At 36.3% G+C, this 14,347-nt stretch overlaps 1 protein-coding gene across 2 annotated transcripts in view; it reads left to right on the forward strand.

Annotated features, from left to right (window-relative positions):
* The window catches only part of PIP4P2 (phosphatidylinositol-4,5-bisphosphate 4-phosphatase 2), a 57,219-nt gene extending 50,438 nt beyond the window's left edge, over positions 1-6,781 (forward strand). Inside the window, exons 6-8 of one of the 2 annotated variants that reach the window (XM_023726091.1) lie at positions 4,663-4,753; positions 5,569-5,741; positions 6,523-6,781. In XM_023726091.1, the coding sequence (XP_023581859.1) occupies positions 4,663-4,753; positions 5,569-5,712 (235 nt within the window). In that variant the 3' untranslated portion in view covers positions 5,713-5,741; positions 6,523-6,781. Of the gene's footprint in view, positions 1-4,662; positions 4,754-5,568 lie in introns of both variants that reach the window. The other variant, XM_004370782.2, reaches the window with a different exon arrangement.
* The last annotated feature ends 7,566 nt before the right edge of the window (positions 6,782-14,347 follow it).

The following is a 14,347-nucleotide window of genomic DNA, read 5'->3' on the forward strand; positions in this document are numbered from 1 at the left end:
AAGATTGAGAAAGCATTAAGTGTTAAGTGTAAGCATTAACTATTTATATAGCATTAGTATTGTATCAGGTATTATAAGTAATCTAGAGATAATTTAAAGGATACAGGAAGATGTGCGTAGGTTATATGCAAATACTATGCAATTTTATATAAAGGACTTCAGCATCCTTGGATTTTGGTATCCGTGGGGGGTTCAGTGTTATTGGGGATATAAATTTGGTATTTATTAGAGTTGAAAATACGTGCACAGTACGACCCAGCAATTCTATTCCTAGTTATACGTTTGAGACATTACTGTATATGTACATAAGGACACATATACAAAAGTGTTCAAAGCAACATTGTTATAATATCAAAAAATTAAGGGGGGAAAAAAACCCTGAATGTCCACCAACAGGGAGAATAAGTAAACTGTCATATGTTCATATAATGGAGCATAGTTGTGAAAATGAATGGATTAGATCTCAGTATGTCAATATGAAAGAGCCTTATGTAGAGTATTGAGCAAAAAAAGCAAGTCACAAAAGCATACAGTTTAACACACAGGCTCATAAAATTTTAACACATGCAAAGAATATCATATATTGCATACAGATACCACCCAAAAACCCACTGCTGTAGAGTTGATTTTGACTCATAGCGACACTATAGGACAGAGTAGAACTGCTCCATAGGGTTTCCAAGGCTGAAAATCTTTACGGAAGCAGACTGCCATATCTTTCTCCCGTGAAGCAGGTGGTGTGTTTGAACCACTAACCTTTCAGTTAGCAGCCGAGTGCTTAACCTCTGTGCTGCAAGGGCTCCGTACAGACACCACATATGTATTAAATGTATAAGGAGATGTCATTATCCATGCAGTGGGTGCTTTTTGGTCATTGCTTATCTCTATCACAACATGACACTTGGGTTGTAGAGTAGTAGTAGTAGTAGTAGTAGTAGTAGTAGTAGTAGTAGTAGTAGTAGGTTATTTCTCCCCTGGGAATACTTTCCAGAGGTGTAGTAACTGACTGCTAAAAAATGGGCAAGAGTGGTCTAAGTCGAGTTCATGTGCTGAAATTAATGTACTAAAGTATACTCTCTTGAATCACAGAAAAGCAGCTCTAGTATTTACTTAGAATATTTTTACTTTTTCAATACGTAATTCTAATAAGCTTAGTTGGTTTCCATGGTAGATTATGGACTGCCAGAAGCAGATACACAGGTAATAATGGGAAATATCAGCCAACTGTGAGGTATAAGGCAGGAAAAACCACCAAATGCACACATAAGGATTAAAACCAAATATAGTAAGGCTAAACATAGCATAAGGGCAGTGAACTCCTGATAGCAGGTTGGAATATGGCCCAATATAGTAATTAATGATAACCCTCAGGTCATTCAGACATTTGTGTTTGCGTTCAAGTACTTAGGAAAGTTTATGATATATATTTACAATACTCATTCATTTTAAAAAAGATTTGGGATTTAAAGGAAATAATTTTTCTGTTATTAAAAAAAATTAGCTTTTGTGGAATGTCACAATTCTAAATTATGCCTAGTGGTGCATTTCTATGTTTCACTTATTCAGTAAACATTTCTTGCGCAATTACTGTGTGCCAGGCATGATGATCTTGAAATTGGGTGCACAAAGGTGATAAAGATACTTCATTATGTCATTCACTAATACAGTGTTTGGCATACAGTGTGTGTTAATAAATATATGTATGATTAGGCTGAGAAGAAAGTGCTAAATTGGCTGTTTGATCTCTGCTATACTTGTCATTTTGAAAATTACCAAAATTAGAAGTGAAGAGAGCTAAGTACTATGGGATTTGGAATTTTAACTGAGAAGTGCTAGGCATCTCTGGATGGCATAAATGACTAAGCACTCAACTACCAGCCAAAAGGTTGGTAGTTTGAACCTACCCAAAGGCACCTCAGAAGACAGGCCTGGTGATCTGCTTCCAAGAGGTCACAGCCCCAAGGCAAGGTCATGGAAGCTTCATAGACACATTCAAACTCCCTGAGGGACCGAATTACTGGGCTGAGGGCTGTGCGGACCATGGTCTTGGGGGACATCTATCTCAGTTGGCATAACATAATTTATAAAGAAAATGTTCTACATCCTATTTTGGTGAGTAGTGTCTGGGGTCTTAAAAGCTTGTGAACAGCCATCTGAGATACTTCACTGGTCCTGCCCTGTCTGGAGCAAGGGAGAATGAAGAAAACCAAAAAAACAAGAGAAAGATTAGTCCGAAGGACTAATAGACCACAACTACCACCACAGCCTCCACCAGACTGAGCCCAGCACGACTAGATGGTACCCGGCTACCACCACCAACTGCTCTGACAAGGATCACAATAGAGGGTCCCGGACAGAGCTGGAGAAAAGTGTACAACAAAATTCTAACTCACAAAAGAAGACCAGACATACTGGTTCTGACAGAGACTGGAGAAACCCGGAGAGCCTGACCCCCGGACACCCTTTTAACTCAGTACTGAAGTCACTCCTGAGGTTCACCCTTCAACCAAAGATTAGACAGGCCCATAAAACAAAACGGGACTAAAGGGGCACACCAGCCCAAGGGCAAGGATGAGAAGGCAGGAGGGGACAGGAAAGCTGATAACGGGGAACCCAAGATCGAGAAGGGGAGAATGTTGGCATGTTGTGGGATTGGCAACCAATGTCCCAAAACAATATGTGTATTAATTGTTTAATGAGAAACTAATTTACTCTGTAAACCTTCATCTAAAGTACAATAAAAAATAAAAAAATCCTATGGGATGCATTTCTACTCTGAGACACATGGGTCGCCATGAGTAGGAATCAACTTGAAGATGAAGGGTTTTGTTTTTGTTTTAATTGGAGCCCTGGTGGTACAGTGGTTAAGAACTTGGCAGCTAACCAAAAGGTTGGCAGTTCGAATCCACCAGTCGCTCCTTGGAAACCCCGTGGAGTAGTTGTACTCTGTCCTACAGGGTCACTATAAGTTGGAATTGACAGCAACAGGTTTGATTTTTTTGGGGGGGTACACTTAATTATTATGTATGTGTAATCAGGCTTGTTGAGGGAAAGAGAGAAAGGGGGGTGCACAAGAAAGCTGACTTGGAACTCCGTTTTCAAATTTATATAAACTGGATTAACTTTTTGGGAACCATAACTGTAAAAGACATCAGTATCCAGTATAATGGAACCCATGTGCTATCTTTATCAATAAATTTTTTTTAAAAATCACAACCTTAAAAACCCTGTGGAGCAGCTCTACTCTGCATATGTGGGGTTGCCAGGAGTCGAAACTGACTCAATAGCAAGTAGCATCCAGTAGCATTATATACTTTTATGAATTTCCTAGAGGCCTCTTTATAGCATTTATTTAAGGCCTTATTAAAAGACTTTAAAAAGTTTAATCACTTTAAATTTATCATCCTAATTCTAGGAATTTATTTTTAAAAAATGATGAAAAATAAGCTCCGTGGGTTTAAGTGTTGTTTATCTGGCATTATTTATAATAATGAAAATACTTTGTGTCCAATAGGGAATTGGTTATGTTATAACTGGATACTTGAGTGTTATATCCATCCACAGAATTCTAGTTTGAGAATACTTAATGACTTAGGAAAATACTCTTGATATATTGGTAAATTTAAAAAAAAGAAAAAGAAACAACTGGAGGAAAATATGCCAAAATGTTGAGCGTGTTACAGTAGTGGGATTATAAATAATATTCCTTTCCTCTTTACATTTTACTCTATTTTCCAAATATTCTACAATTAACATATATTGTTATAACCAGAAAAAAAATCAAATGTTATTTACAAGATAGCACTGATTTTCCATTCTGGAATAGATTTTTTGGAAATAGATATTTGTCATGTAGGATCATTAGGGAGTTTTATAATTTTATGGTTGTTTATAGATATTGTGAATGACCAAGGCTTGAAGTTTATTTAAAACCACAATAAAATATCACAGATTCATCATTTTTTATTTTGGTTACTGTCTTAGTTACTTAGTGGTGCTGTAACAGAAATACCACAAGTGAATGGCTTTAACAAACAAAAATGTGTTCTCTGACAGTTTTGGAGGCTAGAAGTCCAAATTCAAGGTGCCAGCTCTAGGGAAGACTTTTTCTGTCTGTTGGTTTCTGGGGAAAGGTCCTTATCATCAATCTTTCCCTGGTTGAGGAGCATCTCAGTGCAGGGACCCCGGGTCCAAAGGATGCACTCCACTCCCTGCTCTTTTTTCTTGGTGGTAGGAGGTCCGTCTCCTCTGCTTGCTTCTCTCTTTTATATCTCAAAAGAGATTGACCCTAGATACAACCTAATCCTGTAGATTATGTCTTGCCTTATTAACCTAGCTGCCTCTAATCCTGCTTCATTAACATCATAGAGGTTAGGATTTACACAGGATAAATACATCAAATCACAAAATGGAGAACAACCACACATTATTGGGAATCATTGCCTAGCCAAGTTGACATTTTGGGGGAACACAGTTCAATCCATAATACTTACTCATTGAAAATTATCATTTTTCTGCAAGTTCTAATATATCAAGTTGAAGAAATGAATAAAAATATATATAAACAGTTCTGCTAGAACTAGAGATGAGTGCACACAAAGATGAAATGGATAATCTTCATGTATATATTTAATGTTTTCTTTTGCTGTTATGAATTTGCAGCTCCTCAGTGGGTAGTGCACTTCCACGAAGACGCTGCTGTGCATATATTACCGTTGGAATGATATGTATTTTCATTGGCATTGGATTAACTGTAAGTATTGCTGAAGTGTTAGAATTCTTTCATCTCAGCTTTATCTCCATAATAAATGGTGAGGCCTGGGACAACCAGGGATGATCCTTGAAGACCTGCCTCCCCTGCATGCCAGGCCCAGACACTTCTGAATGACTGTGGGCAATCTGAAGTCAAATTCATGGTCCAGTTTTCAGCGGAGCTTGCTTTTCCAGGTATAATGGTATCGGGGACCCCTCTGAAGGTTCCGATATTAGGGACTTGATCATACGTTTAACTGAAGTCTGTTTGGTGCCAGGACCAATTTTGCATTGACATGAGGTTTCCTGTATCTGAGCCAATACTCATTTAGCTATGGTCTAAAAAACCATTCTTCCCTTAATCCAAGCTAAGCAGAGTTTTAGTACCAGTATAGGATGGTTTATTTTTAGAGGAGACTGAAGCTAAGAAGTTGGCTTGGGGATTATACCAGGAGAAGAGGAAGAAACTGATCTGTTTTTCTGCCACTTGGTTTCCATGCTTGTTTGTTCCTCAGTACAGTTGGTCCCATAATTCTAGTAATATCCTACTTTGTCACATGAGACTAAGGAGGTACGTCAGTTAAATTCCTTTTAGAGATAACATATTTTTAGTGGATTTGTTTGTTTGCTTCATAAAATTCATAGCTAACATAAGTAACAGCATTGTTTTATTAAATTTTACTCTGCCAGTTACAGTTAACAGATACTGTCTAGGGATATATTTCATAAAACTCACATGTAACCTAACACAAATTCTCTAAGCAGATACCTTCTTAAAATTCCTAACCTTTTGTTTTATATTGCTTTTTATTTTAGGTTGGCACCCAAGATTTTGCCAGGCAGTTTCACGCAACCTATGTTTCTTGGGCAATTGCTTATCTCTTAGGTTTGATCTGCCTTATCCGAGCTTGTTATTGGGGAGCCATTAGAGTCAGTTATCCAGAACACAGTTTTGCATAAGCTTGCTTATTTATGATCGAGTGATGAAGGTGAGAGTGTCTAGCAGTTCTTGATGAGATACTCTGGACATCTTTAAATCATGTATCCCAATGGATTCCATTCTGGTTTATGTATAATACTTTCAAGACTTTGGGAGTCTTTTATGAACAAATGTTGATTGCACTACATTATATGCAAATAGTTTGTTTTGCTGCTAGGTTTTCAAGCTCTGAATAATACTAAAGCTGTGTTTTCATGTTGTTTTACATTTCTTAAAAGTATTTTTGGATTATCCCCCAATCATTGTGTATAGCATCACTCATTCATTAAAATCAGTTGCTCCATTACTTGCTAATCTGTGACTATTCCCAAGAAGTGTTTATAAATGTTTCTATAATAGCTTCACATTTATACTTACATTTTAATTAGACAATATCAAAATCGCTTGCTTTAAAATCTAAGCAATATGCATTTTGCTTAAACTGCTTACTATAACTCTACCCTAAGATCATAGTGACCTTATTCAGGAAGAAACTTTGAGTGTACCTTCAAAGACTTGACACCGTTGTTAGAGAAAAACCATTTCTAGACACTGTATGCTTGTTTTTTTGTTGTTTGTAGAGAGATACAATATTTTGGTAGTAATTTAAAATTTAAAAAATGAAAATATTTATTTGTCCACAGTTGGAGATAATGTTAGATAAATGTCTTTTTTCAAAGATCACAGGACTTTTTGTCTTTCATTTTTGTCTGTTTAATTTACCAATTATACAAGTTCTGGTCTGGATTCATGGAATTTAATGTTAATCAACTGTATGTATTCCTTTACAGAGCCTGGAGGAGGTATTTCATACAACATGTTTTATAATACTTGACCATTTAAACAAAGGTATACTTATGTTGGGTTGTCTTCTTTTCATTAGACCATGATACATTTTTCTTATTGGGATAATTATGTACTACTTATATGTGATGGGAGCTTATGACACTTTACATTAGTTAAAATGTTGAGACTAGAAGTAGTTATTTTTGACCATTCTCATATATAGCTGGTCAGATAATTACCCTATTTGAAAAAAAAAAAGAAAAAGATCAGAAACAAAAAGCAACCTAGTTTTCTAAGAATTCACTAGGACTTAAGGAATCAGCTCTCGCACTGCCCATCTTTGCAGTTTTGAAAAAGAAATTGCTTAATTGAGAAATAATGTTCTAAAGTCTATAATGTATTAGAATTAGATAATGAGATAATCTGAGTAAATTAATTGGTTATTCCAGGGATAAGAATAATCCTAATTTGTATAAAAAATATACTTATCAGAGAGTTTGCAACAAATAAATGTAAACTTCAAGGAATAAATGATAAATGTAAAAATGCAGTAGCTCAGGATTATATGTACCTTTGAAAATATACCAATAAAGATTACTGTTCAAAAATTACCTTGTTCTAGTCCATTTTTAAAAAATAAGATGTCGTTTCCAAAATTACTTAGGGATCTTATTCTAAAGGAACTTTCATCTTTAAGAATTATATAATATTCATTTATCTTTTCTAGTATTTTCATGGTTTTATTTTGTTTACTATTATTGTGGTAAAACATGTATATCGCAAAATTTGCTATTTTAACCATACAATTCAGTCGTGTTAATTACATTCACAGTGTTTTGTAACGATCACCATTTTCGGTTTCTAAAACTTTTCATCACCCCAAACAAAAACTCTGTACCTATTAAGCAATAACTCCCATCTCTCCTCTCCCCAGGTCCTGGTAATGCTAATCTCCTTTCTGTCTCTATGACTTTGCCTATTCTAGATATTTAATATAAATGGAATCATACAATATCTGTTCTTTTGTGTCTGGGTTATTTCACTTAGCATACGGTTTTTAAGGGTCATCTGTGTTATAGCATATATCAGAACCTTATTCCTTTTTATGGCTGAAAAATAGTCCATTGTATTATAATTTGTTTATCCATTCATTTGTTGACAGACACTTGGATTGTTTCTACCTTTTGGCTATTGTAAATAATGCTGCTGTGAATATTAGAGTACAAATAATCTGTTTGAGTTCCTGTTTTTAATTGTTGTTGTGTGCCTTCAAGTTGATTCCAACTCATAGTGACCCTATAGGACAGAGCAGAACTGCCCCAGAGGGTTTCCTAGGCTGTGGTCTTTACAGGAGCAGATCTCCAGGTCTTTTTTCCCCCCCAGAGCAGCTGGTGGGTTCTAACTGCCACCCTTTCATTAGCAGCCGAGCCCTTAACCATTGTGCCACCGGGGCTCCTTTGCTTTCAATTACATATGCAGTAGTATATATATGTCAGTATATATATGTCATTTTACAAGAAAGAGTCCTAATAATTACGTGTCAGGTACTAGCTTCACAGCAGTGCTGTTCAATATTCACAGGAACCCTAATAAGCAAGTATTCTTGTTTCTGTTTTACTAGAGAAAATTGAGGTTCCATACCCATAGATTGATCAGAAAAAATAGATTTTGTGTAGAATAGGAATCCACCTTCAAAACAAGCACTTGTTGATCATTGTGATGTAGATCTTTTCCTGGATCATATTCAGATATAAACACTGCACTATAAAATGATGAAAATGCACACATACAAGTTCAAATCCAGTTACTCTGACATTCACATTTTCTCACATGGAAAGCTTTGATTGCATCTGAGTAAATAACACCTTTATTTTGTTTAGCTTTTGTTTTGTTTTAATATAGTTATACCTGTGCTGTTGTACATAGGGTTGCAATGAGTCAGAACCAACTCGATGGCACCTAACAACAACGTATTTGTGCTCATATGTTATCATAAAACTTCACAGCCATTTCCATGTTCATGGTCTGCACACATTGCTATAAAATCTAAATTTGCGTTTATTTAATGTATGCTTTCAGTGCCCACACACACACACACACACACACAAACACATGTATGTATATCAATGACAAAAAATCCTAGTGTTATTAAGCTGCTTTACATATCTTTTAACGTGGTTATCATGATTCTACAATTGAGGAAGCTCAAAGAGGTTAAATAATTAGATAAAAGTCACCCAGCTTATACGTGACTGTGTCAGCTGAAATAAAACCCAATCTGTCTGCCTCTAAAATTTATCTGCTTTCCAATACAACATAGGATTTTATTGTGCTCTGGAGTTTTTGTGCCCCCTGCTGTTCATTCTCTGTAGCTCATCTGTGGAAAGAAAATTAATGGAAAACATTTGCCCTGTTTGTTTCACAAAGAATAGAATAGTTTAAAAAATCTTTTTATGCATTTGATAGTGTATCCTACAACATTGATTTTAGAGGATTTTAATTTATGTTCACAAATCTTATTACATGCACCTATTTTTCATAATTAACAAAACCATAGGAAGACTGAGTAGCAATATCACATATCAAATATGAAGAAATTAGCAAGCAATGCATTTTATTTAATTAATAATTTGCTTCATTTTCTTTTTAAAGTAATATCAATATTTATTTAAATGATTGCTAAATAGCACAAAACGCTAAAAAAAAAATTGTAAGGCTTTTAATTGTTTAACTCATTTTAGATGTTCCATTACAAGTTTAAATAAATACAGTGAAACCTGTGAGAAACGGAACTCCACAGGATTGTGTTGTTTTTCCTGGGCCTCACAAGTTTTCTGCCTCTGACAGGGTTCAAGGCTGTCTGTCACTGTCTATTTAATGCAAAATATTTGAGTTTTCCTTCTCTGACAGGTTTCCGCCTTACACAGATGTTACTGTACTATGCTCTTTATGTTTTGGTAAATGTGCATATCTCTGAAGTGAATATTATGTGAAAAGCAGAAAAATAAAGATTTTATGTTCTTTTGCGGACTGCCTCACAGAATAAGTTATCAGATAAGGCTAAAAGTCTAGGAGGTGGTTACACTTTGTAATTAACAGGTGAGAGTCTTTGAAATACCCAAGAGGTAATCTTTAAACTTTTGTCAGTGTAACTAAAAATGATTTAAAATAACTTCCTTAATAGGAAGTGATCACACACATTCTCTATTCAGTTGTTTTTAACACCCCAAGTGGCACATATCCGTATGTGTAGGTGCTAATGGTTGGGTATGAGAGCTTCTGAAAATTCCCAGTGTTCAAATACATTTTTCTGAAATACCTAGCCACAGTGTCTGATATTTCCACATCAACTGTCCTTTGGCTTAAGATATTAAATATTTAAATAATCTTATGTTACCTTTTTATTAGTAATTAAGCCTTTAGCAAGAGTAAATTTATGACATTTATGGAAAATTCTTTGGCTTAGGTAATGCCATGTTTTTTTCTGATTCTTCCTACATACCTAGCTTATACCTTTCTTTAAAAGTTCTTCTCTACCTACTGTCTGCCATCCATAGGTCTCCTTTTTCTCCCCCATAATCAGTGTAGACTTCAGCTCTTAGTTTCTGTTCTTATCAGATGCCATTGATTTAAATGTCACTGTCAATGACCTATCTCTCTAGTCTGGACTTCAAGTCCTTTGGCTCCCTTAACTCTAATGAACTTTATCTCCATCCCACTCCTACAATTCCTTTCTGTAGCTGCACTCTGGTGGTCGTGAGAGAACTGCTCCATCTCTAAACAATTAAACTCAGGTATTCCACTCTCTGAACATATACCTCCTCTATCCTTAAAACATTCTTAATCTCTCTGTACCTATTCCTGAATATCAGCTTCAAGACTTCTAGTTTCTTGATTATTCTCCCAATCTATCATCCCTCTTGTATTTACCAATGAATCCCACAACCACACAGATTAATACCATTCCAGATTCCTGATCTTCACCTTCAACTGGCTTCTCAACATTACTTAATTGTCTTTAGCTCTCTCTGCAAACTCCCTTGTTGTTGGTTGCCGTTGAGTTGATTCCAACTCATAGTGACACTATGTGTTACAGAGTAGAACTGCTACATAGGGTTTTTTGGTTTTGGGGTTTTTTTTTTTGGTTGTAATCTTAGTGGAAGCAGATTGTCGGTTCTTTTCTTCCATGGTACCACTGGGTGGGTTCAAACCTAAAGGTTAGCAGTTGATCGCATACCTTTTGTGCCACACTTCAAAATTCTAAAGCCCCTTACCACACTTTCTGCAGTAGACCACCTTTCTCCTATAGCAGATGATTTCTTATTTCACCTACTTTTTTGTCTCTTCCCTCCACTTACATTCTAGATCCCATTCCCTCATGCCTCATCAAATACCTTTACAATTTTTTTTATTGTGATAAAATATATATAGCAAAAAGTTGCCATTTTTAACATACAATTCAGTGACATTAATCACATTCACAACGTTGTACAACAATCACTACTATATATTTCCCAAATTTTTCATCATGCCAAATAGAAACTCAGTACCCTTGAGCAATAATTCTCCATTCCCTCTTTCCCACAGCCCCTGATAATCCCTTATCTACTTGTGTCTCTATGCATTTACCTCTTTTAGATATTTCGTCTGAGCAGGATCATACAATACTTGTCTTTTTGTGTCTGACTTATTTTACTCAGGATAATGTTTTCAAGATTTGTCCATATCGTAGCTTGTATCAGAACTTCATTTCTCTTTATGGCTGAATAATATTCCATTGTATTTAGGTACCACATTTTGTTTATCCATTCATCTGTTGATGGACATGGGTTGTTTCCACTTTTTGGCTATTGTGCGTAATGCTGCCATGAACATTGGTTTGTCTGTATCTGTTTGGGTCTCTGCTTTCAAGTCTTTTGGGTATAAACCTAGGATGGAATTGCTAGATCATATGACAGTTCTATGTTTAACGTTTTTAGGAACTGCCAAATTGTTTTCCACAGCAGCTGCTCCATTTTACAATCCCACCAGCAATGCAGGAGGGTTTCTGTTTTTCCATATCCTCACCACACTAGCACTGGTTAATTTCCATTTTTCTGATAATACCATCATAGTGAGTGTGAAGTGATATTTCATTGTGGTTTTGATTTGCCTTAGAAACTAATGATATTGATCATCTTTTCATGTGCTTTTGGACATTTGTATATCTTCTTTGGAGAAATGTCTATTCAAGTCCTTTGACCATTTTTTAATTGGGTTGTCTTTTGGTTGTTTTATAATATCTTTTGTTTCCAATGGCCATCTGGGTGCCCAAGTCAACACCTGGCATCACCATTTTCCCTTCTCATTCTCACACCGTTTATAGTCTATCAATTCTCCCTTTTTTCTCAATTACATACACTTCTCTTCTTCTTGACTACTGTTTCCCTTACTTCTGGATCTCATCAACATTGCCTGGATTGCTGTAAAAATCTGTGAACTGATTCCTCTCCCTCTGCACTTGCCTTGTCTGCTGCCTTTTCCTCTCTCCAATCCATCTTCCACATTGTCACTTAAGTAATTCTTTTCCAAATGCACACGTGTTCTAATCACACCCTACCTAAAATCCTTCAATGTCTCCCCTAATGTTATAAAGACATAAAAGACCCTTCATCCTTCTTTACCCAAATGCATATGCAATGCTCTGTTGCTTCTATTTTCTTGTATAGACTGCTGTTTCATGTCTATATGCCATTGGACATGGCCTTCCCTCTGCAAGGAATATCCTTGTCTAAGTGGGTGAACTCCTTTTTATTCTTCAAAATTCTGCTTAGGCATTCCCTCTCCTCTGAATGCATCCATGATCCTGCCACTCTACCTCCCTCACACACACCCCCAACAGAATTATTTCTTTCCTTGTACTGCTTCTATTCCTTGTAAATACTTCTAACGACTACTTATAATTTCTGTATTTTACTGATCAGTTTATGGGTCCTCTTTTTTTTTTTTGCCTTTTAGTTGGAGAGTTTAATCCATCAACATTTTTTTCTTATTTTGTTGTGCTTTAGGTGAAAGTTTACAGAGCAAATAAGTTTCTCATTCAGAAACTTATGCACAAATTTTTTCAGAACATTGGTTGCAGTGCCTGCAATGTGTAGCACTCTCCCCCTTTCCATCCTGATTTCCCTGTTTCCATTTGTCCATTTTTCCTGTCTCTTCTTGCATTCTCGTCTTTACTTTGGGGCAAGTGCCGTTCATTTGGTCTCGTAGACTTGATTGATCTAAGAAGCACATTCCTCACATGTGTTATTGTTTGTTTTATAGGCTGTCTAATCTTTGGCTAAAAGGTGAACTTCGGGAGTCACTTCAGTTCTGAGTTAGAAGGGTGTCGGGGGGCCATAGTCTCGGGGGTTCCTCCAGTCTCTGTCAGACTAGTAAGACTGGTCTTTTTTGTGAATTTGCATTTTGTTCTACATTTTTCTATGGCTCTGTCCAAGACCCTCTATTGTGATCCCTGTCAAAGTCGTTGGTGGTGGTAGCCGGGCACCATCTAGTTCTTCTGGGCTTAGGCTGATGGAGGCTGTGGTTCATGTGATCCATTAGGCCTTTGGACTAATATTTTCCTTGTGTCTTTTTTTTTTTTTTTGTTTCATTCTCATTTGCTCCGGATGGATGGAACCAATGGATGTATCTTAGATAGATGCTCGTAAGCTTTTAAGACCCCAGACACTACTCACCAAAGTAGGATGTAGAACACTTTCTTTATGAACTATCTTATACCAACTGACCTAGATGTTCTCCAAGACCAGGTCCCCAGCCTTCAGCCCCAGTAACTTGGTCCCTCAAAGTGTATGGGTATATCTAGTAAGCTTCTATGACTGTGCCGCCTTTGTGCTCTATTATATATATGAATATACATGCTGTATATACAAATATGTATGTAAAAATATCCACATCCTAACCTATATATGGAGCCCTGGTTGTGCAGTAGTTAAGAGCTCGGCTGTTATCCAAAAGGTTGGCAGTTCGAATCCACCAGCTGATTCTTGGAAACCCTATGGGGCAGTTCTATTCTGTCCTATAGGGTTGCTATGAGTCGGAATCGACTTGATGGTAATGGGTTTGGTTTTTTTGTTTTAACCTATATATGAAGTGGGTATACTCCTATATGCCCTCCTTCCCCTATTTAGCATTAGTATCTGCCTATGATCTGCTTGTAAGTTATTACTTGTTTTTACTGTTGTAAGGTTGTATATGTTATAGTATTTACTGTGGTTGAATCTTTTTTTTCCTTGTGTTCCTCTGAGTGTCTTCCTTTGCCTTGTTCAAATTGTGCTGACTTCCCTTATATTGTGTATTGTCTTTCCCTTCACCAAAGTTAACATTTGTCTACTATCTAGTTAGTGATTTTCCCTCCCCACCCCTCTCTAGTAACCATCAAAGATTGTTTCTCTCTGTGTGTAAACCTTTCCTTGCGTTTTTATAATAACGGACTCATGCAATATTTGTCCTTTTGTGATTAACTTATTTCACTCAGCATAATGCCCTCCAGATTCATCTATGTTGTGAGATGTTTGGCAGATTCATCATTGTTCTTTTCCATTGTGTATATGTACCATAATTTGTTTATCCATTCATCTGTTGATAGGTACTGAAGTTGTTTCCATCTTTTTGCTATTGTGAATAATGCTGCAATGAACATTGGTGTGAGTATGTCTGTTTGTGTAACAGCTCTTATTTCTCTAGGATATATTCCTAGGAGTGGGATTGCTGGATCATATGACATTTCTAGCTTTTTAAGGAAATGTCACATCATTTTCCATAGTGGTTGTACCATTTTACATTCCCACC

Source organism: Trichechus manatus, unplaced genomic scaffold, assembly GCF_000243295.1.
Source record: "Trichechus manatus latirostris isolate Lorelei unplaced genomic scaffold, TriManLat1.0 scaffold00009, whole genome shotgun sequence".
NCBI classification, from domain to species: domain Eukaryota; kingdom Metazoa; phylum Chordata; class Mammalia; order Sirenia; family Trichechidae; genus Trichechus; species Trichechus manatus.